The following is a 25,987-nucleotide window of genomic DNA, read 5'->3' as shown; positions in this document are numbered from 1 at the left end:
GTCAATATGCAAATACGCTTTGCTTTGATTAGGTCGCTGTTTTCCTTAATATGATATGGAAAACAGCTTCCTCTGATTGGTAGTTACAGTATGTCAGTGTCTTGTGGCCTCTAAGGCGGCCACGGTAGTACAACGGCCATGTCACCCCGGGGGAAAACATTTCCTCCCCCAAGTTCACTTCCATGGTGGCGGCCGGCGACGTCAACGAACACTGCAAGGCGGAATGACCAATGTGTGTTTATGTGTGGCTGTCGCTTAAACCCGGAATTTTATTCTTTGGGTGTGTGCAAGCTTACTTAAGCTTTCTTTCACACTCTAAAAACAGTTGGGTCAAAAATAACCCAAGTATGGGTAAAAAATGAACCGATCTTCTACTTGGGTCAATGTAACCTAACTTTCTGGGTTGTTTTGCAAAAATAATAATAATAATTTTGTATTAAAAAAAACAGAAAATTGAGTTGGATCATACACTTGGTCAATTTGACCCACCTTTCCGGGTTGTTTTGCAAAACAAATAGGTAATTTTGTATAAAACAAAACTGGGTCAGATTATCTACTTGGGTAATTTTTACCCAAATTTGGGTCAAAAATTTGGTTATTTTGTATTCAACAACCCAGAAAGTTGGGTCAGATCCTCTACTTGGGTTAATTTAGCGCAATTTTTGGTAAAAAATTGGGTCCATTTGTATGAAACATTTGAGAAAGTTGGGTCAGATCATCTACTTGGGTCAATTCTACCAACTTTCTGAGTTTGTTTTGAAAAAAATAATAAAATAAAATAATTTTGTATAAAACAGCCCAGAAAGTTGGGTCAGATCATCTACTTGGGTCTATTTGACCCAACTTTGGGTCTAAAATTAGGTCATTAAAACAACCCATAAAGTTGGGTCAGATCCTCTACTTGGGTTAATTTGACCCAAAAATTGGGGCCATTTTGTATAAAACAACCCAAAAATCTAGGTCAAATTGACCCATAAAGTTTTCTATCCATAAATGGGTTACTATCCATAAATGGGTTACTTTTGTCCCAACTGTTTTTAGAGTGCATTAAACATGCCGTAACACAGCACAATTAGGGTTACGGAATACCTAGGAGTGTCTTTAAAAATAAACTGAATCCGTTTATTCCTCAACTCCTCTGAAGTGGGCAGGTGATGCAACATTTTACCTTAGTGCAAGACACAGGTACATTGTCAATCAACCATTTTTCCTGAGTAGCGAGGGTATGTAGCAATCACAAAGTGGGCTGGTACTTGAATAATGTCTTTCCAATAATGACACAAAAAAGCCTTGAAAGCCTTACACTTTTGATTTCCTATTCTAAACAATCGACAAACTGCAGATATGTCATAATGTCACAAACCCATTTTGAACATTCTTATGCAAAAATGAGTGATTTTGATGGAATAGAGTGGGAAACTGTACTTTTTTAAATAAAAGAGCAACAATGCTTGTCAACAATGTAATAACACAGTATTATGTATGTAATAAGCTGTGTTTTTTTTTTGTCCCATCTTGATTATACCGGCATGACACCGTTCTACACTCTCACCAATCCATTTTTTAAATTCCAACGTGAGGGCCAACTATGAACATTGAGAGATGTATACCTGAGTTTTCAGGTTGCTACACGAACGACAGAGTAAAGCACTGCACACGTGAGTGCATACGTGCACACATCCACAACCCTGCGCATTGGTGGGTGTGTCGGTGAACCAGGCAGGCATTGTGTGATGCAGGGGTGCGAGAATGAGGTCGCAGGGGGATTGACTCGTCTACATCAACACTGCTCCAAGGCTCTGTCACTCAGCAAGTACACCTCATCGCTGGGGAACGTGCGCTCACTATAGAATAAACACACCTCACACACTCACAGGGTACAGTGCACTGCTTGGCATTAGTGTAAAAAATGCACACAGAAATTGTGTTGACAAAACGCTATAATTGTGGGAATGCTGAACGCATTCATATCACTATGCATGTGTCCCCATTCAGCATTGATAGCTTTCAGCATCAGATGACACGTTTCAATATAAATACGCCATAAGCCAAGATTTTGAACAAGACAAGTTAGGACAGTGGTTAGAGTAATTGCCTGCAACCAAGGAGGACCTGGGTTCAAACCCTGCTTGGGCAAGTACAAATGCAATATTGAATACAAATCATTGTCATTCAAATTCAACGCAAGGTTTTCAGCTTCATACATCAATATTCACTACAATTACATACAATGTCACAGATTCTTCTATGGCAGCAATGGCCCAGTGGCTAGTTCAGCGGAGCTTTGACCGATAAACAGGAGGTGAGGGTTTGAATCCCGCCGTCACCAGATCGCAGTTCAAGTTTTTTTTTATTCATTTATCTTTCAACTACAATTAATACTTTTATATTTTCACTAAAGGTGTCAGAATTATTGCGTTAATATCTCGTTAACTTGAAGTGCCTTTAATGGCACCAATTTTTGTATTGCTCGATTAATGACCGCCCCTTATTTGGAAAGCCTCTACTGAAGTGAATTCCAGTTGCGACGCAGCAGAAACGTCCATGTCAAAACTACCCATTAGAAATGCACTGTACTGCACTGCAGCTACAATACGCAATGTTTAAGGGGCAGAATGTTTGAGTGGTAGAGCCATTTAGACTGTGTAGCATGGCCGCCGGTTCTCTGCTTTGAAAGAAAGCACTCGATTAGCCGTTAGCAACAAGCTAGGTTGCTCCAGCTCTCCATAAGGTGTCCATGGCATTAGCACTCTCAAACTCCTGTGAGAGCCGAATGGACGCTGTTTTGTCAATTGGAATGACTCCAAGCCACTTGATCTTTAGATCTGAGGCGTATTTTATTCAGCAACTCCAGAAAATAGCTCTTACTGTGCTCTTGGCTAGCTTGCAGCAGAGCGCCAGCGTCTGTGGCTTGCAGTAAAACGGCATCACTTAATACCAATGCGCATCCGAGAACGTAACAAAATAAATGCAATCAACATCGTGAAAATGAGTCACTATAACACAATTTAGCAGTAATAAATTAAATAATAATGCATATATTTGTGGGGACTGCCGTCAAGTTTTAAAAAATGTGCAGAAGTTCGCAAGTTACTTCATGTTAAAAATTAGATAGCTTTTATGAAAATAACACGATTATGTGTCGTTTCCAGTAAAGTTACGTCATTTTACAATGCGCATCCGTATTGAACTTAACAAAATAAAAGCTATAACACAATTTAGCAGTAATAAATTAAATAACAATGCATAATATATTTGTGGGACTGGGGTCAAGTTATGCTTACAGTTTTTCAAATGTGCAGAATTCCAGTTACTTCTTGATAAAAATTTGTCAGCTCTAAATATGAAAAGAAAAATAACCATTCTCTTACAAATGCAATTATGCCATGTAGTGACAGTCACACGTTGATGTTTTTTTTACAGTGCAGTACCTATTTTAATTATTTTTAATTTTTTTAATTGTTATGAAATTACTGAATCAATGACACAAAAATGCAACCAAATTTCTATTAGGTTAACATTTCTTCCCACTTTTATGTTACCAAGAGTGTGAAAAATTGGAAAAAATATTGTACACTTTTTTATGAATTTAGATATAAATTGAGATATCAGATGTTCAATTAATTTGTGATTAATCGTGAGTTAATTATTGAAGTCATGCGATTAACTACGCTTAAAAAAATTAATCGACTGACACCTCTAATTTTCAATTTCAACTTTCAATTTACTTCATAATTATTCAGCTTAGCATTCAGCTATTAGCATTCAGCTTTCAGCATTCCCATGCAATTTCTGCAGAAATTGCACTTTGTCTGGTGTGAATATAATAATGATGATGATTACCACTGGGAGGAAGATAGGTAAAATTCTGGTACTGGCTCCTCTTCCTCTTGCCATTGCACACGTAGAAGTTGACCTGCAGCGGGCTCGATATTCTCTGGTTTCGGTATGGTGGGATCTCAATAAAAAGTGCATTCTGAAACAGAAATAATATTTTCAACCTTCTGAGACGCATGGCCAGACAAACATACAGTATAAATGGTTTAAATGAGCCCATCTGGACGGTAGAACCCATGAGGTTGGACCAGTGCCCATGTTTTTGTCTAAGGAAACCCCAGGGCTTTAGCTTTATCCCTGTACAGCATGAGCAAAGAGAAGTAGCTGGCTTATTTGTTGCCTGGGTTCTTTTTTTTCCTTTTTTTCTTTTTGCTTTAACCCCAACTCTGCAAGTCTGGACGAATGTGAATATTTTGTAACTTTCATTTTGACACAGGAACAAGGAGCAAATTTGTTCAAGTATTTGTGTCTAATTATTTCAAATTTCTTGGCTGCCGATCTGGTTGAGCTCTAAACAGGACAAAAAAAATCCATGGTGACACAGAGCAGGTTTACATTGGTCATAGCTGAACAAAAACGATGGGTGGGACAGGGGTCTGCCGTCCAGATGATTACAAGAAAAATATGCAGGTGGTTGAGTGAGTGTAAAAGTGTGTGCGTGTGTGTATTTGCTAGGCTTTCCCTTGCAGTGAACGTTAGCACACTTCCAACGCCAATAAAAGTAAATGCAGGTCGGCAGTCTGGAGTGAGTTAAGGCAGTCTAGTGACATAAGAAAAGAATTCCAGTGCTCTCCTGTTTTCTCTTCCTACTGTGGTATTTGCATTTCATCAACCTCAGGTCTATAAACTAGGGCTCCTCATATAGCTAAGACTTCAGCCATATACTAAATCAGGTCAAGGGCCTGATGGCCAATTTTCAGAGTCCATAGCTCATGATGCAACTAATTTAATTGAAAAACAGGGTTAATTTGCTGTGTTTAGGTGTCCATGCTTGATCTCAGACCCTGTGCAGTTTGACAAATTGACACACTGATGGAGATAGGCGTTACCGGTTCAAAGCACACTGCCACCACTTTGTGGTTTATTGACTGAAGCAGCTTGGAAAACAAACAAAACAAAAACAACATAATAATTGTAGCCTTTCCTTCCCTTTGGTGATTGTCTTTTTTATTATTTGATGAAACAGTGTGTGAAAGTGACTACGTTTACATGCGGCCAATAACCCTAAAAGGCCATGATGCGAAACCCCCCCAATATGCTCTTATTTCAGGTTTTTACAAACCCCCCAAAAGTTTTTTTAGACCCGAATAACGACGCCTTGTCTAACCCCAATATTTGATCGAATACACACGTATGGGAGGACAGCATTTGTGTTCTGTGCATGCTCTATTCGCATTGAATTTTAGTCTGAACGACTTGTACTTGTATCTTGTGTTGCCACTCACTAATGAGCCTAACTTAGATACATTGATATCTCGATGGCGTTTTTTCATTATATTCTGTCTCTACGGCGGAAATGCCACAGTGTATAAAGCTACACACATATTTGCGTGTGTATGTACACCAGAGGTGTCCAAACTATGGCCCGGGGGCCATTCTTGGCCCGGCCACCATTTTTCAGCGGCCCGTGGCATATACTAAAAACTATATTTATAGCCTACAGTTGATGGAGTCTGCCACTACTAGTATTTAATTCATTTCATATTCTGTAGAGGTTTTCTAGATATGAAGATACAATTGAACTATTTACAAGTAAAATGGGAACATTTATCTTCCTAACGCTGTGGTGTATACTTTTTGGTTTATGGTTTTATTAAACATATAAACATAAAGAAAACACAAAACACATTACAAGTATAAAATATAAGTTGAAGTAAAAAGAAAAACAAGAATAGGAAGAAAGAAAAGTTAATATGTTCAAAAGTAATTGTTATTTCATTTTTAGAAGCAAATATTGTTCCTCCGAATTGTGAACCTATTAAATTAATTAATTAACTGCTTTAAAAATGGTCAGATTACTACAAATTGCTCTTGTTGAAGATGGGATTCAACTGCGGTTTAGTAGAGGTGTGACTCTAATCTAATAGGATAAAGGGCCGGGCCACCCTAATATAAAAAATCTATTTGCCTCATCTCATTTTACGATATATTTTTTCAAAGTAACTGTAATATATACCATATAAAATTGCTTGACTGGTTTTGGCGCATTTAATTAATAAATTAAACTTGAAAATTTGTGGCCCTTGCATCCTTAGATTTTCTGGATGTGGCCCTCAGAGGAAAAAGTTTGGACATCCCTGACAAGTCTGTGCATCTGGCCCACCAGAAGTACACAAGCAGAGGTGAATTAAAATGGTGAAACATGATGACGCATGACAGAACCATGTGGTTTAGATCTATGCAGTAGTAACTCAGTCCACTCACGCATGAAAACGGGTTATCACGATTGTCTCAGAAATGGGTATTTTGTACTTCACTTATATTGACTGCATGTAAACGAAGTCTATGTGACTAAGGGTGTGTTTACTTTCACCCAGAATATCTCATGAAAAGCTCCACAGCCCCAGCAAAGATGAATTTAGCCTCTAAGGAACCTTTGAAAGGAACCTTTCACTTTGAACTAAGCATCTGGCTATGTTGGGAGTGTCATATTGCGAGTGTGTTCGTGCGTGTGCTTGTTTGCTATCAATGTGAATGTTTGCGAATCATTCATGCGCAAGCAATATGCTTGCTTGTGTTTACCATGTGTTGCAGAGATTGAAAATTCCATTCAAGATTGCATGTGCTAATCATCAGTGTCTATGCAGCAATGCCTTAGCAAAAGTTACATCATAAAGGGGGGACAGATGAGAAGGAGACAGTTAGATAAGTAGCGAGTGTCCGTGGAGGATATGGAGAGCTTGAACAGTGAAATCATGAGAGTACTTACAGCTTTGACAGAGTCCTTGTCAACTTTGGCTTCCGTCTCCCACAAATGATGACCATCTACGCAACAACAAAATGACATCATTAGGATATCATTAAAATCACTGTGGACTTTGTCAATAATGTATGCATATATTTGCAATTAGATAACATAAATTCCCAGTATAGTAGATTGTTTTAAAAGAAGTGTGATTGTGTTATGACTCAATATAATTAACTGTAATTAATTCATCATTTTGTTCAATGGAAATCTCTTGAAAGGTTAGGGGAAGGGACAAACTGTCACGTAAGGTGCAGGTGTAAGACCCAAACACAGACAAGAAGACACAGGAGTTGGGAAAGTCTTTACAACACAGGCTGGATTCAGAGTGCTTCGGAAAAAAAACTTGATGGAAAAACCTTGACTGAGAAACGTCGATTTGCAGGGCTGGATGCATGCAAGCAACCTCGAACCCAGAAGAACAGTTTGCATGGAAGAAAGCTTGCATGGCAGGATAGGGATTAGAAACCTCAATGTGCTGAAAGAAAATTCGCTAATAAACCTTGACATACTGTCAAAAGTGTCATTCAGTAACTCTTGCTAGGGCAACTCACAAGTCTATATAACAGAATAACGCTCTATATGATAAAGGCCATTTTCTGTACCGTTTGTCCTCAATAGGGAGCCTGTCTCAGCTGACTCTCTTAGTTTATTTTTTATAGCTACATACTTCATTAAACATTTCAGTTATTAATTTCTCCATCGAGTGTTTTTTTTGTCTGATACTGTATGCAATAAAAGACATGCACTCAAACAAATGTTGCGCTGCACACATTTTGTAGAATTTCACACCTTAAACAACAATCGGTAAAGACTGTATAGGCAATTAGCACTGACCATAGTGCCATTTTTATCTCTTATTTACATGAGCAATGACTCATTAGGGCAGGCAGAATTCCAAGGAACACAGAGCAGCATTTTCGCCACGTCATACAAAGTGGCAGGATGTGCAATGTGGTACTGCACCACTATTATACTTTATTAGACTATGCGGTAGGTGTGACTACCAGGCTTAAAAAGCAATATAGTAGCTGCTGCTGCTGTGCTGAGGTGTGTCCCATTTGCGATATTTGAGCACCTCTGGAAAATGTCAAAACATATTGTTAAATGTGGTTTTCACATTACATGGGAAGTGAAAGAATGAGGGATCACGATTGGTTTAAATATAGTGAGCTGTAGAAACAGTGTCAGAAATGCCTCCACAATGGCCAATGAATAGGATTTTGGGGGTTGTTCTGGGCCATCAGGATTAGTCAATGTTAGTCAAAGAAAGGGAAGGAGACTTTCATTAGGCTACATCAGGGGGGACCTAAAATGTATCCGGCCAGACTCAGCTATGAGAGATACTCTGAGAGGGCAATCTTAGATTACATTACCTCCAACGTCCACATACTCTCATAAACATTTTTTAAAAATGTATTCCTCTGTAACTGCCTTTACTCCTATATTTCACAAGTCACAATCATCCTTTTATAATTAGTTGAATACTCACCTTGGCTGAGGCCAGAAATGGCATTGCTTTGCAAACCAAGAGTGTCATTCGACTGATAACCACAGACATTTCCGTTCACCTTTTTTCCCCTACCACATTTGCAAAATACTTCTGTTACTTCTCCTTCATGCTGCCTTCACCCACCCATGCATGGTGCAGCCACAGCATCATCAGCTTTTGCTCCATCTTTTAACTGTATATGAGACATGAGCACACACTGTAGGAGCAACCCTTGTTAGAGTCAGATCTAGGAAGTTTTTGACTAAAATCCGGTCCCGATTAAGCTGAGAAATGGATGAACACATCCTTCAATGTACACTTAGAAACTTTCCCATGAGTCACTTAAAGGTGTATAAGAGCTTGACAAACGCAACATAGACAGACAGTCATATAATTAGACCACATGTAGGGATTGGCTTCTTTGTGCTGCCACTTACTCAGTCTTGTTCAATAAGATTTCAATATCATCATCTTACTTCATGTCCCTGAATAGACAGTTGATTAAAGGTTTGAAAATGGAAAACTGGTCCATCGCCAGGGCAAAATCTCAACAGAAGTTCAGTGGCACAAGGGGTGTGCCTTGAAACATCAGTGGTACGCAAACTTTATGGGTATGAAACTTGCGGGCCTGACCTGACCTGACATATCTATCCCCAAACTGGTCACACATGCTCCACTCCAAGTTCCTTTCCCAAACAAAGAGTCGGTACTGTCACAACTGCAAAGATCCTTCTCAATTGCTTTGGCTCATTTGCATTCACTTAGTGCTTTTGCCTAAATTAACTTGGATGATTTTGCTCAACACCATGGATCATCTGCAAAAGCTCATATTTCTCTCAAAACAGCTCACTTATGTGTCAAAATCCAATTTCTATGTCTTACAAGTAGTTAGTGCCCCCACAAAGCATGGTCCCTTGGCATTGTGTGAGCACTGCAAGTCAAAATCATTAGATGTTTTGTCACAACAGCAGAGGTGCCACTAAAAAAAATAAAATTAAACATAAAACTGAGGGAATAAAATGATTTTTACAAGAGCAGTTTTCAAAGTTTGCGGTTTGACATACTCCACTCACAGTCAAGGAAATTGCAACAGTTTTTATTCAAGCAAAGTTACTTACACATTAGAGTGCAACTAAAGAAAGTGTAAGCCGAATTGTGTATATTTATGAAAAACTAAAAAACCAATAACTAAAATTATATCTTGTGCACAGCATAAATGAAGAACAAACCACTGTAACACTTTCACTACACCTTAAATTCTGTTGAGTAAGTTTGACTCTATTTAGAGTGTGACCAAACAGACTCAGTTTTAGCATAACATTTACTCTTGGAAGAGAGTAAAATAAATAAATAAAAGTCACTCAAGGGTTGAGGAACAAACTCATGACCTTCAGCTTGGATAGATAGATAGATAGATAGATAGATAGATAGATAGATAGATAGATAGATAGATAGATAGATAGATAGATAGATAGATAGATAGATAGATAGATAGATAGATAGATAGATAGATAGATAGATAGATAGATAGATAGATAGATAGATAGATCGATCGATCGATCGATCGATCTGTACATCATACATGGCAATACATCTGCTATTTACTCTGAAACACCTGGTGTCTGCCACTCAGATAACCGGTGAACATCTATTTCAGATGATGAGTTCTAAATTCTGACTTGACAGAAGAAACGTGACAGGGTTTGAGTCATGAACAATTGCTTTCACTTCTTTTCGTCTGTATCCTGAAGCAAGGGTGGTGGCTGACCTTATTGTGAAACAGTGCCAAAAATGGGTGCCAGCAGTATTCAAGGCAAGCTTGAGACAAATGGCAGTCTAGACACTGCTAAAAGTACAATATGTGGAGCAATCTTTCTGATGTTTAGACTTGCCCCAGATAGCCAGACTCAACTAAGCTGAGTTTGAATGAAACCTGACTGTGCCAGTCATCGTCTAAGTTCTATTAAAATATGTGGGACACAATTAATTTCTGTTTTGTACAGGTTTTGTTGTGGACTATAATATGTTGCTGCATCTCAGAATTCAGCCTGTCCCAGACGTGGATAGGTGCAGACTTTTGTCTGCTGCGGCCCAGCCTGTGTGAGGCTGCTGAACTCCGGGCAATGCTCCAGTCTAACCAGATGTAAAAACTATCCAACTCACGAGGGAATTCCCTTACTACTCCCCCACACCCCTCCAAGTCAGAGTGTAGGATTACCCAATCTCTCTATCATGCCTGTTTGTCTGTCTGTCTGTCTGTTTTACCTGCTGCTAACAATCATTCCATCCAGGAAAAGCAGGGCAAGCCAGAACACACACTGAATGAGGTGTGCCAGGTACTGTATACCTTCATATATCAGCATTTAAAAGAAATCTCAGTGTTCAACTTTTCATGTGCATGCATAGTGCACAGTATTGAGGAGGAATTGCTTTGTATTGTTATTTAAAATATAATTTTACATTAAATTTTATGGCAAAAAAAAAGAAAAAGAGGAAAATCTATAATCTATTTTCTACATTGCCTACATGGATATCCCTGCTGATGTAATTCAGTTTAATTGAAATGTTTGTCAATACAGTACTGCTCAGCATCAAATCACAACAGATGTTGTCTCAGGGCCCTTTACATATGGAGGAGGTCTTATAAAAGACCAACTAAACCCCACATGAGCAAACACTCGGCAATGGACAGATGAAAAAAAAAGTCTCTGTAAGGAAGAAACCTTGTGCAGACAATTTAGTCAAAAGGGCCGGCATTTAGCATTTAGGGAGCGGGCGTACCCCGGACGCCAGTCAATCGCAGGGTACTGCAAATGCAGCATTGAATAAGAATTCATCCAATGCTACATGGATGTAAGCAACTGCTGAAGACTAAAAATCAGACTACAGCAATTTTGTATCAATTTCATTTGAACCTGAAAGAAATAGGAAATTTAAATATGAATATTAAGCTGCAGCTAATTAAGACGTCTACAAATCACTGATATGGGTCCTGAATACATTAACTAAATGCTGATCAAATATACTATAAACCCAGGAGGGCTGCAGACATGGGTCAATTAGTGGAGCCCAGATTTCAAAGCAAACATAGTGAAACTGAATTTAGCTGTTATGCTGCAAGCAAATGGAATAAGCTATAAACAGAAGTGTGTTCATCAAATCCAGGTTAAAAACTAAAGTCAACACACAAACCAGATAATCTCCTCACTGACTTGTTTCAGTGCAACAGTCAAGTGCACGACTTCTAAGGAAGCCCCGGTCATTGTCTGCTTTTCTTCTTTCTCACTCTTCCCTCTAATATTTTTGTTCTTTCTGTTTTGCCAAGCTAGGAAATCCCTTGGAGATGATGAACACTTCTAACAAAAGTGGGCAGACAAAAATAACTTGTAGTATTAGCGGAGTTTTCATCAGTTATCCTGTTGGTCAAGTGATTGAAAAGTAAATGTCATTATTTTTCCAGACACATTAAGGTTTCACTTAATAGAGAGAGATCTAGTATATATACTATGCTAAGTGGATATTGAATATGTTTCCCGAGCTGACAGAAATAAATCAAAATTATGTGAAAAGAAGAACAGTTGAGTACCATTATGTAATAATACAGCAAATTGTGCCTCATTCTTTTGAGCTTTGACCTTGGTAATACAATTGCATAAGAAGGGTTATTTATTTATTTACTTTATTTAAATTTTATCTCAGAAAATTTATAAAATGTATAATGGTTTCAAGTTAAATTTGTATTCACATGTTGAAATACCACAGCTGGCATTTGTCATGAAGGCAATCTGAATATACATTTACATGTGAAAGAGACACCGCTTAGAAGCTACTTGAAGCTTTCCCAATGAACAGTTTTTCCTGTCTCCTCAGTTGCCTCTGATTATTAAATCAAATCTAAAATACAGTTATCACTTTTATGGATGACCTGCCATGGTCTAGGAATGACTGTTGGCTTTCTTTTAATGGAATGTGTTTGGTTATATTATCATTATATTACAGGAAAGAAGACAAACAAAAAGAACAAGTGTGTGAGCATGACCAGGGACAGGCTTAATGGACTGTGCATGTAATGTGCGACACTTCTGACTGAACTTGGATAATGAGAGGGTATTGTTTACTTAAGTGGGGCCACTCATACTGTACAATTACAAGAGGTGAAGAAGTCGCATTATATCAATATATGATAGGGCATCATTTTTGTCAAGGTTAGTTTCATTAGTGTGTGTTGAATAATAAAATGTAAAATAATATGGAAGCACAAAAAAAGCAATCCTTGGTTTTCATTAGCACATTTTCAACAATTAGCACGTTTTCATTATTATTATTATTAGTATTACTTTTTACAGTTCAAAGTTTTTCTTTCTTTAAAGGCAGGATGACAAAAACTTTGCCCGTGTGTGAAAATGTGTTTGTAATGGCCTTTTGACTTGGGGGACCCTGGAAGTGGTGGGTCATAAAAGTTTACATAAACGCAGACTAAGTGCTAGTCAGGCACCCTCACTCATCTTACTGCAGGTCACCACAACCATGGAAACCATGCAAGTCAAACCTTGATGGCAAGCTAGGGTGCTTAGACCCAGCAGTGCCGAGCTCCAAAATTGTTAATGTCTTTACCCGATATTAAGGACAGGGGGAAGAAAAATATGAGGATAAAGTGCAGGGTTGTTTGTGAAAAGAGAGACAGAAAGGAAACTGCAGCGAGAGAGGAAGAGAAATTGTGGTTGAAGGAAGGAAAATACATCCTACACGAGGTCATACATCTCATATGGCATGAGGGGTTAGACAAAGGTGGTCTGGGGGAACCCCCTCTGTGACTAAGTTAAAGGCAGAAAAAGGAAGAGCCCCATTTGACCAAGTTCATCCACTTCCTCTTCCTCCACCTTTGTCTCAGCCTTTCAGTTGCTGAAAAATGTTGACAGTATTTTAAACTGGATGCAGTTAGCTACGTAGTTGAGAATATTAACAAAGTTATTTATTAGTTGTCATTACGAAATGACGAGGCTGTGAAACAAAATTGTGTACTTGGCCATTTCTGGTCGGAAAGTTAAAAGAGGAACCATGACAACGTTTACCTCAGGTTTGGTTTAGATGAGTGCCCAATCAAGGAAATTCACGGTCAGTATTGTTTAATATTTCTGCCTCCCACATTAAGAGAAAATAAATAAATAATCAAAATTAACTAAAAATTGCATATTCTGCATGAGTCACTGCTACACAGATTGGGGTAAATTGACTAGGTTGAGGAAGCCGTAGGTGAAAACAAGTGAACTGAGTCTAATGTCACAAATTGTGGCATCAGACGTACAGAGACAAAGAAAGTCGTCAAAGATGCCATGGTTGTGATTCATTCCTTAAACTTGTAGCAAGCGTCAGTGACTGGCTACGGAAACTTCAGCAAATGTAAATATGCTTTGGTTATAAATATAGTGGTCTAATGCACACCACATGTGGCTTGATGGCAAGTGCTGCTGTATTTTGATGAACGGACTTGAATGAGGAAGAATTGTGAAGGGAGAGGAGAAGCTGGAGCACATTTAAAAGAGATCAGTGGTGGCAAATCCAAGTCCAGAAAGTAAAAACCCTGCCACAGTTTGGCTTTAGCCCCAGGTGCTAGCTAGCTAGAGCCCTAGCTAGCTCCCATGGTGCTCGTTTACCTGCTAGGGAGCTAGCCATATAGCTAGCATCAGGGGCTAAAGCCAAACTGTTGCAGGGTTTTTACTTTCTGGACCTGGATTTGTCACCTCTGAAAGAGATACTACTTGTACAAGAGTGAACACAGTAAATATGTACTGGTCACTGTGACTCACCCTGGGCCTTCTCCACAAACACCACCTTTGAGTCAGGAAGGAAATTGAGACCACTCAGGACCATCATTTTGCCGCCAGTTGCAGGGTAGCTGTCCATACTCTGCTTCTCCACCAAGGGAAGCTCCTGCGCTGAGCGCTGGGCTGTAGTTGGAAAACAGGCACATACAGTATTAAAATGTAGAAAAGTTCGATTTAACCAGAAAATAAAGCCGAACATTTAGTGTGCTATCTTCATGTCCAGTGCAAATCTGGAGATACAAAAAAAAAGAGCCTTTAAAATTCTATTTTCTTAAGAATTTTTGGGAAATAAAGATGTATAAGATAATAGATTCATGGTTTTATGAATCAATATCTGGCTTAATCCCAACCTTAATAATTTGCAGGACATCAATCATCAGTAATATACAGTATCTGGGAACAATAAATCTAAAGTCTAAATTTAACTGTCCTCCCCGTATGCTAATAAAATAGCTTATGTGGAACATGGCTGATGAAGGAAAGGAAATGTGCTTCATTGTACTCATATTCAGCCCTGCCAGAACTGGTTCTTTGTGAAAGACAGTGGTTCTCAACTCTGATCCTCTCGTACCCGTACCAGCCTGTTTTACATGTCTCTCAGCCAACACAGCTGTGGATCGTTATCAGGCTTCATGCAGAGCTTGCTGATTAGCTGATCGTTTGAAACACCTGTGTTGGCTGTTGAAGACATAGAAAACAGGCTGGATAGGGTTACTCGATGACCGGGGTTGAGAACCAATTCTCTAGAAATTAGACACTTAGTTTATTGTAACCATTTGATGCCACAAAGCCAGGAGAAAAGCTTGTCATTGCATGTGTGGGAGAGACTTGGATTGTAATACTTACAACACTCGATGGGGTTAGAGGAAGCTTGTAACGACACGGTCCTGCCATTGGGCTGGTTGATGTGTACTCGGAACACCAACCTCACTCGGGTGTTTTTACGTCCAATGTCTGTTTCCCCTTTGCGAAGCTCAATGTCTGAGTTGCGCAGCTTTAGGATGCCTGCACAATCGATTCTGGGGCAAATAAAAAATACAAAATAGAATAATCTAGTACCATTTAAAACTGACTGGCAGTCAACGGGTCGGCGCCAAGCAAGGTGTGGAACCGGTTCAATGTAATATGATTTTAAGTTAACTTACATAGCCCTCATGTTGTTTTCAGGAAGCAGAGGGATCTCCAGAATTTTGGTGTTGGATTGCAGGACTTCATGACTGGCAGTGGAGACGGTTTTGCCAGTGATGCGATGGACCTGGTAGAAGGCATGTGGCCGTAGGAGGCGGTCGTCTGCCGTTCCTATAAATAGCTGTAGGGTGAGCGGCTCACTTTCCATGTAGCCATAAAGCTGCCGGGAAAACAAAGGAGTCAGGTAAGAGCCAACACCAGATTTTAAGACTTACTTTTAAGCAATTGCGTGAGGACCAAAATATGTTTTTAACTAACAGAATGAGGACATTTTTGTGACATATACACAAACACACACACACACACACATACGCAATATAGCTTATTGTTGACTTTCTGGTCAATGGCAGATAACTGTAACCACCACCAATTTAATTTCTGCAGCAAGGATCATTTTCTGACTGTCTACGGTAACACAATTATATAATTTAGCCAAGTGTATAATGGCACAGAAATCTGAGGAGATATGCTGGGCTGCAAATTCTAGAAGACAACTGATACTTTATGAAGTCTTTCAGTCCAGACCAAAAGCTGGATTTGTGCTGTAATCCAGCTGTCTTCTGCAGACCTCCCAGGCTATGCTCAGTCTTTACAGCTCAGTGTTTATGCAGCGTTATAAGCAGATGTTGGGGGTTGGGGGAGATAAACAATATATGTTTCCTTAAGATTTCAGAAAAGTCTATTTGATACATCAAAGTGGTGTTGTGTTTATTAAGTTGGCTACTTGACTGTATGGCTTCTACTGTGAATGATCACATCAAAACCAAGGCTCAACAAGCCATGGCCATCTGACAAAATCACACTAATTGGTCAATTACCCCAGCAAACACCAGCACATCACCTCAGACCAATTTTCTTTGAGCTCAGTCCGAGTGAAAACAGCAGTACTGTCGAAAGGAATAAGAGACCCCGGCTGTTTGTCTAATAGACTGAGTCACCTAACAAAATAAATACCACGTGTAACCTATGACATGATCAGATTAATGGGTTTATAATTAGTTTTGAAAGGGCATGGATAAGGTCTGAGGATAAGGAAAGCGGGCAGAGGACCAAAGAGGTAGAGTATGTCACTTGACATTTGTGGACATTGGTGCTTCATTGGCAACCTACTGTATATTGCATGTATTCAGTACATCCACTTTGGTAGCAAACTTTTAAAATTCGATTCCAATATCTAATGTGTATTCCTGACTAGATTGTTGGCTTGTTTAAAAGGAAATTCTACCTATGTAAAATAAATATCAGTCAATTAGAGGTTGACTGGATTTAGTCTGTAATTTAGAATAATATACTTAATTGATATGGCACTTTGACAAGGCAGATCTCAAGGCAGCTGTTTTAGTGCACATTTGGACTTATTGCATATGTTGAAGAGTTGATTAATTATTAACTCATTCACTCCTAGCCATTTTCACTGAAGCAACCCCCTTTACTCCTGGCTGTTTTACTGGATTTTCACTGATTTTGCAAGATCCACTGAACATTCTGTTCTATTGCTGTAAAAACATGGAACCTACCAAAAGAAAGATTAGAGTCTCTTATTTAATCAGGAAAAAAAGTATATTTGCATTGGTTTCCATTGCAGCAATTAGCATTAGACTATAGCTAAGTTTCATCATTGTTCACAAACCTGTTGAAAAAAACTGGCAAAAAGAGCTTGTTGCAACATGGGCCTCGCTGATCTCGTATACTCTGCTGCCACATGCTGGCCGTTTTTTTGTAATAATCACAATTGCTTTAAGCGACCTCTTCATATCAGAAGTTGTATCAAAGCCTTCTGTATGCTTAGGCATCAAAAAAAAAAAGTCAGTTTTTGGGAGTGCAGGACAAAGTATTAAAACATTTATTTATACATTTGGGGTTTTGAAAGAATTAAACAGGTTGAAAAGCAGCTCTACATCTACACAAAACCTGATATAGTTTTTTTTTCAGATAAGAAGAGGGACTGACAAACAAAGGGACTGACAAACTAGTCCCATTTCTACTGTATTTGTGTGTCCCCCCCTCTCTCACAGAGGGTCTCTCGCAGCTGCCTCAACCTGTGAGCAAGTCACACATGAAAGTCATCAGTGATGTAGGCCGAGGTCAGGAGCTTCTTGAAGTCTTGCCATCCCAAGGGACCACTTCATTTATGTGGTGATCTCACCACCAGAACCCCCCGTTATACTTTACTTACGTTGCCACCAGGAGTAATTAGCCATAGCCGCACATGCTACTAGTTACTTGTATTGACTCTTGAGAGCACAATGGCTGATGGTACGAGTATGACAGATGACAGCATTGACTTTATGATTTAATATAACCCAGACAATCACTGCACAGCTGTTTTTCAATAGTTTGGTGACCTCCAGCTATTACCTCAGCTGCCATGTGGCTATATGGAGAAAGGCAGTAGGGGGGGACAGGGTATTAGGTTGGAGGGTGGTTCTTTATCCCCTCACTCATCTTGTGGTAGCACACAATGATGGTGTCGTCCCCACTTGAATCCTTGTGAGCTCATGGAGTGTAGGAAATGGTCCTTCTTGTGATTTCTCAGCAGCCCCCTCAATCCGATTTCCAACTATTTCTTTAACATATGTGCTCCTCTGACCTTCTCCCCATGCCACCAAGCTGCCCCTTCTTGCTACACCTCACTGATGCTCATTCAAATACTGGAGTGAAGTTCAACCTCTTCGTGTTACAGTATTCCCAAAGGGGGGACTCCAAGATGGTGCTTTAAACTTTGAGTGTGGTCTATCACAGTGGCTTCCCTAAAAAATGTGGAGGTTGGACCACATAGTTTGACCAGATGAGTGGTCCAATTCCCCCCCTCGCTTATACTTTATATGTATTTTATAATTCTGAACAGAGGCTTGATTTTTAGATTTCCAACCTCTGCCTTTGTGTCAGCTAGTACAACCCCCACTGCAAGCGAGTGCGGCTGAGCGATTTGCCAACTAGAAACATTATGAATATGGCAGGTGATGCTTTAATTGTGTAACTAGATGCAGCTGTATTGTCTGGATCAGTTGTGGTGACGTGGAGGGGTGTCAAGCTGCAAATTATTCATAAAAGATCCACACATTTTCAGTTTCAATTGTTCAATATTTGTGTAGCTTTAAAATTAATTTCGAGAGACTTAAACATTTCCAGCCTGATTAAGTGTGAATACACTATGCAGGCCTGCAGAGGCGGACTTTTCTTCCTGATTTCATCACTGCCTGGAGAACAGTCATGACTTGAAGAAGTACACGTGGCGCAGAGATTTGGGAAAGAGAAAAGAAAATCAGTAGCAACAGCAAAATAGTTGGAAAGGGAAAGGGGGGGGGGGAGAAACAGAAGAGTGGATTGAGCCTCTTCGTCAATATCACATCTGCCTTTCTGCCATATGCTGACAGTCGTGCAGCATGCCTTTGCTGTGTCCAACTCGCTCTCATCACAGCTATCCCTTCAATCGCAAATTACGCCACCATCACAATGCTCTACTGATTAACAACTTGATTTGCATAATATGCTTAAATATGGTCCCATGATGAACATTGCTTGTGATATTATAACAATAATTATTTGCAACCATTTTCCTGTTAAGGGATGTACATCATACATCACTAGATCATATCAAAGCTATCTTGAGGCAAAAATAAGACTCCAGTACCATTCATTAGACATTTACAAAGAACTGAAGCCAGAATACCTGGAGAAAATGCAAACTCCACACAGATTTCACACCAGTATAACAAAATAGACATTTAAAAAAAAAGAAAGAAGTAATAGGACACCTGGGCAACCAAACATACCGGCCATACAGGTCAGTCACCTGTTCCAACACATTTGCTTTTCATTGTGGGAACGTTGCGTTGCATTTTGTGGGCTACTGGTTTCTAGGGTGAATGCAAACAACACAGCCTGCCAACTAGCTGTCACTAGCGACTCGCCATCGGAAGGAGAATTGTGGACTGTGGACTTCCCGTCGTCCACACCTGCATCCACTGGGGACAAAGGTTTGTTTTGTTTTTCTACTAGTTTGTGAACATGTTAAGAGTATTTGAGTATTAAGAAGAGTACTATACAAATTGGATTTGTTAGTCTAATAATTGATTAGCAAGACCAAACTTCGTCTGTCCGTTGCACAAAAATGTCCTTTTTAAATGATAGTAATTGGCTTCCTAATAACATATTACTTACTTACTTACAAAAACAGAACCAATGATGGTTGATGGTTATGCAGTGCAAGAAAAAAACACAACTAATCATCCATGCCAATCTAGTAAATTGAATATATATACTACCACCAAGTATAAGTATCGGCCTTATTCCAAGGTATTGGTGATACTCGCAATGGCCCTCTTGTGAATGTTTTACAATCAGGAACTACCAATTAGAGATTAGAAGAAAATAAAATTGCCAAAAATTTCATGCAATTTTAAGGATAAAATTTATATATGGGGATGCATAGGTCTTTTGTTTTTTGGGGGGAAATGAGAAAAAGCTGTACAGATAATGGATGGCTGCATGTTATGCATCAAACGTACTATTGGTATGAGAACTTGGTATCAATATCAGTAACTACACAAGAATTGAGTACTCTTACTGCTGGAATCGGTCTGAAATATATATATATATATATATATATATATATATATATATATATACAAAGCCCAAATGGGTAGTTAACAACTAAAGAACAACCAGTATTATGATGTAAGTTTTCCAAGTGGAAACACCATCAGTTGCATAAATACCCCTTTTGGATATTAAATCACGTGACGACTTGGCACTCTAACAACGCTCTGGTATGGCACTAACGCCTTGTTAATATCAAACAAGTGGCGGCATTACATTTAATAAGAAACGAGACATTGTATATTGTGAAGAGTATTTCTTTGGTAGATGACACAGAAAGTAAATTGCATGTGCAAAGGACTGAACATGTTTTCCTGAAGTCTTTCATGTCGTATTGGTGGAAAACATACTGCAAATGTGATGTGTATTACATACACGTTCAGAGGAAAGGAGATGGGTATTAAGTCACGCACATGTTAATAGGGATGATGGTCACATCCTGTTGAAATTACACCATGTCTGTTGCTGCTTTAGACTTAATGAGAGAGTGAGTGAGGTTGTGTGTATGTGTGACTGAGGAAGGCCTGTCATTATCCTATATGAAGCAGCCATATGCAGGATTGTCCTGTATGTTCGGGTTAATATTCCACAGGTGTTATTGTCTTTTGTTACTATAGGCCTGTTGAATGTCTGTGTGTTTCCTGACAAAAGCTGTTGCATCGTCTTCATCCAAACGATCACAATGAAAACAATACATATTGCATTACTTCCCCCCCAATTGTTTCCGTCTGGACAAAAATACATCATTCAATGTCAGAGCGATATAGGTACACCAGGTTGTTGGTTTCCCAAAGCACAGCTTTGAAAATCATTTTGTGGACTTTTGGCATATTTGTGGTAAAAGAACAGATTGGTTGGAAAACTATGATAGAAGCCAATAGATTACTGTAGACCCTTTCAATGCGGCAATGATCGGCTGCTGTAAATAAAGTGAAAACGCAGCCGTGGGTGTTGCTAAGAGTGAATGTCAAATTGGAGTCAGAAGGATAGTGTGAGTCCAGAATACATTTCCAAATTTTGGAATTGTAATCAAATTGTGACAGCATAGTTGAAAGAATCAGTTTAGTCACCCCACCATGCCACCATAAATGAGTGTGTAAACATGCGCACACTGAAAAAAGTGTTTTATTGGACTAAACTAAAAAAATCATAATAAAAATGCTGTAATTTGTTACAGCTAATTTTTTTAGTTTTTCTTGTTATATTCATGATTTAGTCAAAGCATCATTTTCAATTTAACTCTTTGACTGCCATAAACGTTATAAAACGTTTAGCATAAACCTAGGGAAGGGCGCCGAGGATGTTAAAAGACGTCCCCTATGTTTTTTTTTTTTTTTTTCAAAAACGGGTGCAGGAAAGCCTTGGGCAGCTGTGCTGAAAGTATCAGGCAGATCTGATTAGTCAAAGACTCGTTTTGGCCCCTAGAGGGCAGCGATGACTCTCTTTGCACAAGGTTGGATGGGCCGCCCACCGTGGGCGTCAGTAGAAGACGTGAGGCGGAGCTAGAGTGTTGAGGAGACATGGCTGAATAAGCCCACAATGGCTGCCCAAGCAACCGGTTGCAAGCAGCTCACGCTTGAGCATTTTTTTCAAAGACGGAAAGCATCAATCAATACTAAAAAGCGCATTGATGTCAACGATGATGATGACAACGAGCTCTACGCCAAAGTTGGAAGCTTTGGCGTGACTGTTATGAACACGTAGTAAGCCTCACCGGTAAGCGCGGCTAGCGCGGCTAGCGCTGCTAGCGCTGCTAAGGCCGGAAAACGCGCACAATAGCCGGCCGGGTACTTCTACACAATCGGACATTCGATCGGGCGATGGAGAGTTGGCATCGACCAATGCAGATTGATGATGATGATGAGGAGGACTCCGAGCTCTACGCCAAAGTTGGAAGCTTTGGCGTGACTGTTATGAACACGTAGTAAGCCTCACCGGCTTAGCGCGGCTAGCGCTGCTAAGGCCGGAAAACGCGGAGCTGCACAAGCGGACATTCGATCGGACAATGAAGAGTACCCCGAGTCCAATGCATATTCATCGGAGGAGCGGGTACAGTCTGATCACGGAGAAGACACTGTTTCTGGACTACGATGCCACCATGAATGGAGTGGATAAAATGGATCAGAACATCTCCTACCACCCGGTATAGCAACTGAAGGACACGGGGAAGCGAGACGTAACGAAACCGTAACGTAACCGTAGCATGATCCTGATATTAGACTTGATGACACACTGCAGTATATACTTGCTATTCCCCGGAAAAAAACGGCCGGCAAGAAAGTGGCGCACGCGAAGAGGCAATCTGTTGTGCAAATGCTGTTGCGTCTCTTTGCACGCAGGAGAGTGTTACAAAAAGAAAAACTGTCGTTGAAACATCCACATATTTGTAAATAGCACCACAGTTGCACACATTTGTAAATAGTTTGCCAAATTGTTGTCAAATTGTTACACTGTTGAATGTAAATAAACGTATTTTGCTATCAAAAAACACTTTTTCATTCTTGGTGGTAGTGTTTTATAGAAGTAAAGCACTATTTAGGTGTTTGTGGCATCATTCATGGACAAAAAGAAGTGTAAAATTCACTAGAATGCATGAAATAATATCGTTTCACTAAAAGCTTGATTTCTCCGTATTTTGGTCCAACACAGGCGAAATTGGGTCAAACTAACCATTTTCTATTGTTGATTACTAAAGAACGGAATAAGGTAGAAACAAACTCTTTTTTTCTGATGAAAGATGAAAGTCCAATCTTTCATTTGGTAGTACGTGTGCTTCCATAGTCCAAACAGAACATTTTCTGTGGACCTTGAAAGATCAGTCAAAATGCTTAAATCGGCTGGCACTGGCGGCATCCCTTTTCTGAAAACGTCTGGCAGTCAAAGAGTTAATATTAATCAAATACATTGATTTTCCCCAAGCCAAATAAAAAAAAGTTACATCCAAGTAACTTTTTATCTTGGAATAAACTAATTGCAGCCAATTTTATTACTTTACCCCAAATTGAATTTCTGATTCAGTATGAACACAATTTGTGGGGTTGAACCTAAGTTAGTTGTATGGCACACATAGGTGAACAAACTTGCATATCAAAGGACAATTTAGTGTCCTACTAACCAAGCATGCATGTTTTTGAGATGTGGGAGCAAACTGCAGTACCTGAAGAACATGGAAGCGCCACACGGAAGGCTGGAGGCTAGATTTGAACCCTGGATTGCTGAATTGTAAGGCAGGCATGCTTACTAGTGGGCCACCAAAGTTGGCTAAATTTATGTTTAAAGCAAAAACATATTTGCAATTAAGTAACAAAAAGCCAGTAAAGTCAGGAAAACTGTCCCTAAAAGATCTTTAGAGTATTTTGCAAACTTGTGCAATCTTTTGTAGAATTACATGAGTCTTAATTTACAATCCGTGTTTTTGTTTTTGTTTGTTTTTTGTCTAACTTGCGGGGGCACATACAACTAATCTTTTTTTCATTTAGCTCCCCTATGTATGTAAAATTAAAAAAATTAAAACTAATACATATGAGAATTTATGAAAAAAACTTTCATACATTTTGACAGTTCTAGCTTTTTTTTTTATGGCAGTTTGTTATTTGACTGCAAATATGTTTCTGTTTTAATACCATTAACTTAGGAGGCTTGGTGGCCTACTGCTAAGCACATCCGCCTCACAATTCAGTAGTCCAGGGTTCAAATACAGCCTCCAGCGTGGAGCTTGCATGTTCTCCCTGTGCCTAGAATGAACATTAATTGAACAATAAATTGACCCTTAATGTGATTGTATATGTTTGTTTATCTATGTGTGCCCTACAATTTTCTGGCAACCAGCTCAGGTTGTACCCTGCACATTTTGCTCATACTGAATCAGAAATTCGATTTGGGATAAAGTTATAAAATTGACTTTATTAGTTAAATAATTAGTTTATTCCGAAGTAAAAAGTTACTTGGATGTAACTTTTTTTATTTGGCTGGGCAAAAATTAATGTATTTTATTTACAATAAATTGAAAATGATGCTTTCAAGCAAATCATGAATATTACACAAAAAACTAAACAATTTAGCTGTAACAAATTACAGCATTTTTTTTTTTAGTTTAGTCCAACGAAACACTTTAATACCCAAACTTTTTTAAATCTGAACTGGACTGCGCCAAACTACGACGGCGTATTAGGGCCACGTATAAATATATATATTTTTAGAGGGCGGGGGCAATATAAAAAAATAATAATAATTATAAAGAGTTTATAAAGTGACAGATTGGCGAGAAAAAAACTCAGAAAGTTACGAGAACTACACATAACATAGTACTCGACTGTTTGTGCCAATACTTCGGTCGGGTTTCCAAATGAGATAGTAATTGCTTTAGCAGAGATTACCCATATGATGTTAAGCATTCGCTCTTTGAAGCATTGTGTACGGCCGCTGGCCAGCGACAAAGACGCCTCACTTTGCAAAGGTCCACACCCGTACGATCAAACATTTAAGTTAATTTGTTAAAATGTACATTTACCTTTCGAGAATTATTATTTACACGTTCATACATTTTTGTATTTTTTTGTACAAATATCTAAGTTGATGTGTCGAATCTGCTGTTCTCAGTCATTCACTTGCATTTCCCTAAAGTATGCTAGCTTCTGATTGGTTAGGGTTTGTCAGCTGATAGGGGATCAGAAAGTGTTGTCGCTCAAGCTGCCGTGTATGACGAGTAAAGTTTAAATTAAGAATGAATCTGTCTCCATCCTACTTTTTCATTTTATAAACAGTGTCCCATTAAACACCAAAGAATCCTCACATGATTATACTATGGCTACGTGTATTTCTCGTAAGTTTTTGAGTTTTTTTTCTCTCACAAATTTGCCGTTAAATGAAGTCGCAAATTTGCGAGAAAAAAAACTCGTAAATTTGCGAGTTTATAAAGTGGCAAATTTGTGAGTTGTTTTCTCGTAATATTGCCCCCGCCCTCTAAAAAAAATCATACGCCCTAATACGCCGTCATACCAAACTGATGATGAAGTTCTAATTAAAAAAATGTTGCAATTACTCGCATATGCTGCGCTGAATGTCCGGACATGACAACAACAATAAATGAGCAGTTCAGCATTTCCACTTAAATGTGTGTCGCTGTCTCTCGGGCACCGTACAAACTCTGTATCCCTCGATGTTTTTAATCAAGGTGTTTTTTCATCTTTCATCGCTTTCCAACACACATCGACACTCACAGTGTGTGTGTGCCCATGAGCATGACTGAGCTTCAGTGCAGGGCGTCCTGCTTGGGAAATGGTTGACGGATGAGCAGTTCAAAAGGAGTGACATTCTCAACTCCCTCTGAGAGGAGGGCACTCAAGTGCGGAGAGGGGAGGGGCAGTCCGAAGGGCGCTGCGATTGTGACTGTTAAGCGCAAACATCCCCGCTGCCTCCACCACCAGCACCATGCTCAGCCAACCTCAGGGCAACCAAGGCCCTAATCAGCAGGATACAGAGCATCTCCAGAGGCAGCCCAAGCGAGCCCCAGCTGCGCTGATTCCCTCTGCCCCTTCTCATTCTTTCGACGCCGTATTTTGCACACACACTTCCTTGGCTGCTTCCTACACTCGTGCCCCTGTGTCATTATTGACTTATTCTCCTTGACTGCACCTCACCCATCCACCGCCTGCCACTCATTACTACAGGGCACGGGGGAATATGACATGTCCCAGCCTTCATGATTACAACAACACAATTGAAGACACATTAAATTAAATCGGAAGAATGAAGAATAGGACTTGGTACCTCACAGTACTCCCTGAATATAAAGTGCATACTCTTCCTATATCAGAGTCTCCAGTATGGGGGTGAGCAATACATTTTCCAAAGGGGCCAATTGAGAAACTGGAACGCTTGACAAGTGCCATGCCAACATGCTAATCTCAACTCATACTGGATGTGCAATATCACTTTTTTTCCACAGCAATGCCAGTACGATACTCAACTCTTGAGTAGTTACCAATACCAAGAACTGATACCACTAGTACTTTTGATCAAATATAATTTCCACAAAAAAAAAAAAGTGACGACAGAGCATTTTAAAGAAAGACCCGT

General features: G+C 39.4%; 1 protein-coding gene across 3 annotated transcripts in view; it reads right to left on the bottom strand.

Annotated features, from left to right (window-relative positions):
• Positions 1-25,987, bottom strand: part of LOC147171872 (nuclear factor of activated T-cells, cytoplasmic 1-like) — a 75,791-nt gene that overhangs the window by 39,572 nt on the left and 10,232 nt on the right. For all 3 annotated transcript variants that reach the window (XM_086078413.1, XM_086078414.1, XM_086078412.1), the window contains 5 exons: positions 15,265-15,467; positions 14,966-15,138; positions 14,102-14,242; positions 6,767-6,822; positions 3,844-3,976 (listed from right to left, as the gene is read on the bottom strand). In XM_086078413.1, coding sequence (XP_085934539.1) covers positions 3,844-3,976; positions 6,767-6,822; positions 14,102-14,242; positions 14,966-15,138; positions 15,265-15,467 — 706 coding nt within the window. The remainder of the gene's footprint in view (positions 1-3,843; positions 3,977-6,766; positions 6,823-14,101; positions 14,243-14,965; positions 15,139-15,264; positions 15,468-25,987) is intronic.

Source organism: Leptonotus elevatus, chromosome 6 (genome assembly GCF_054856555.1).
Source record: "Leptonotus elevatus isolate MCC_2025b chromosome 6, RoL_Lele_1.0, whole genome shotgun sequence".
NCBI lineage: Eukaryota > Metazoa > Chordata > Actinopteri > Syngnathiformes > Syngnathidae > Leptonotus > Leptonotus elevatus.
The sequence above is the reverse complement of the archived record's forward strand: the minus strand, read 5'-3'. Positions and strand labels throughout refer to the sequence as shown.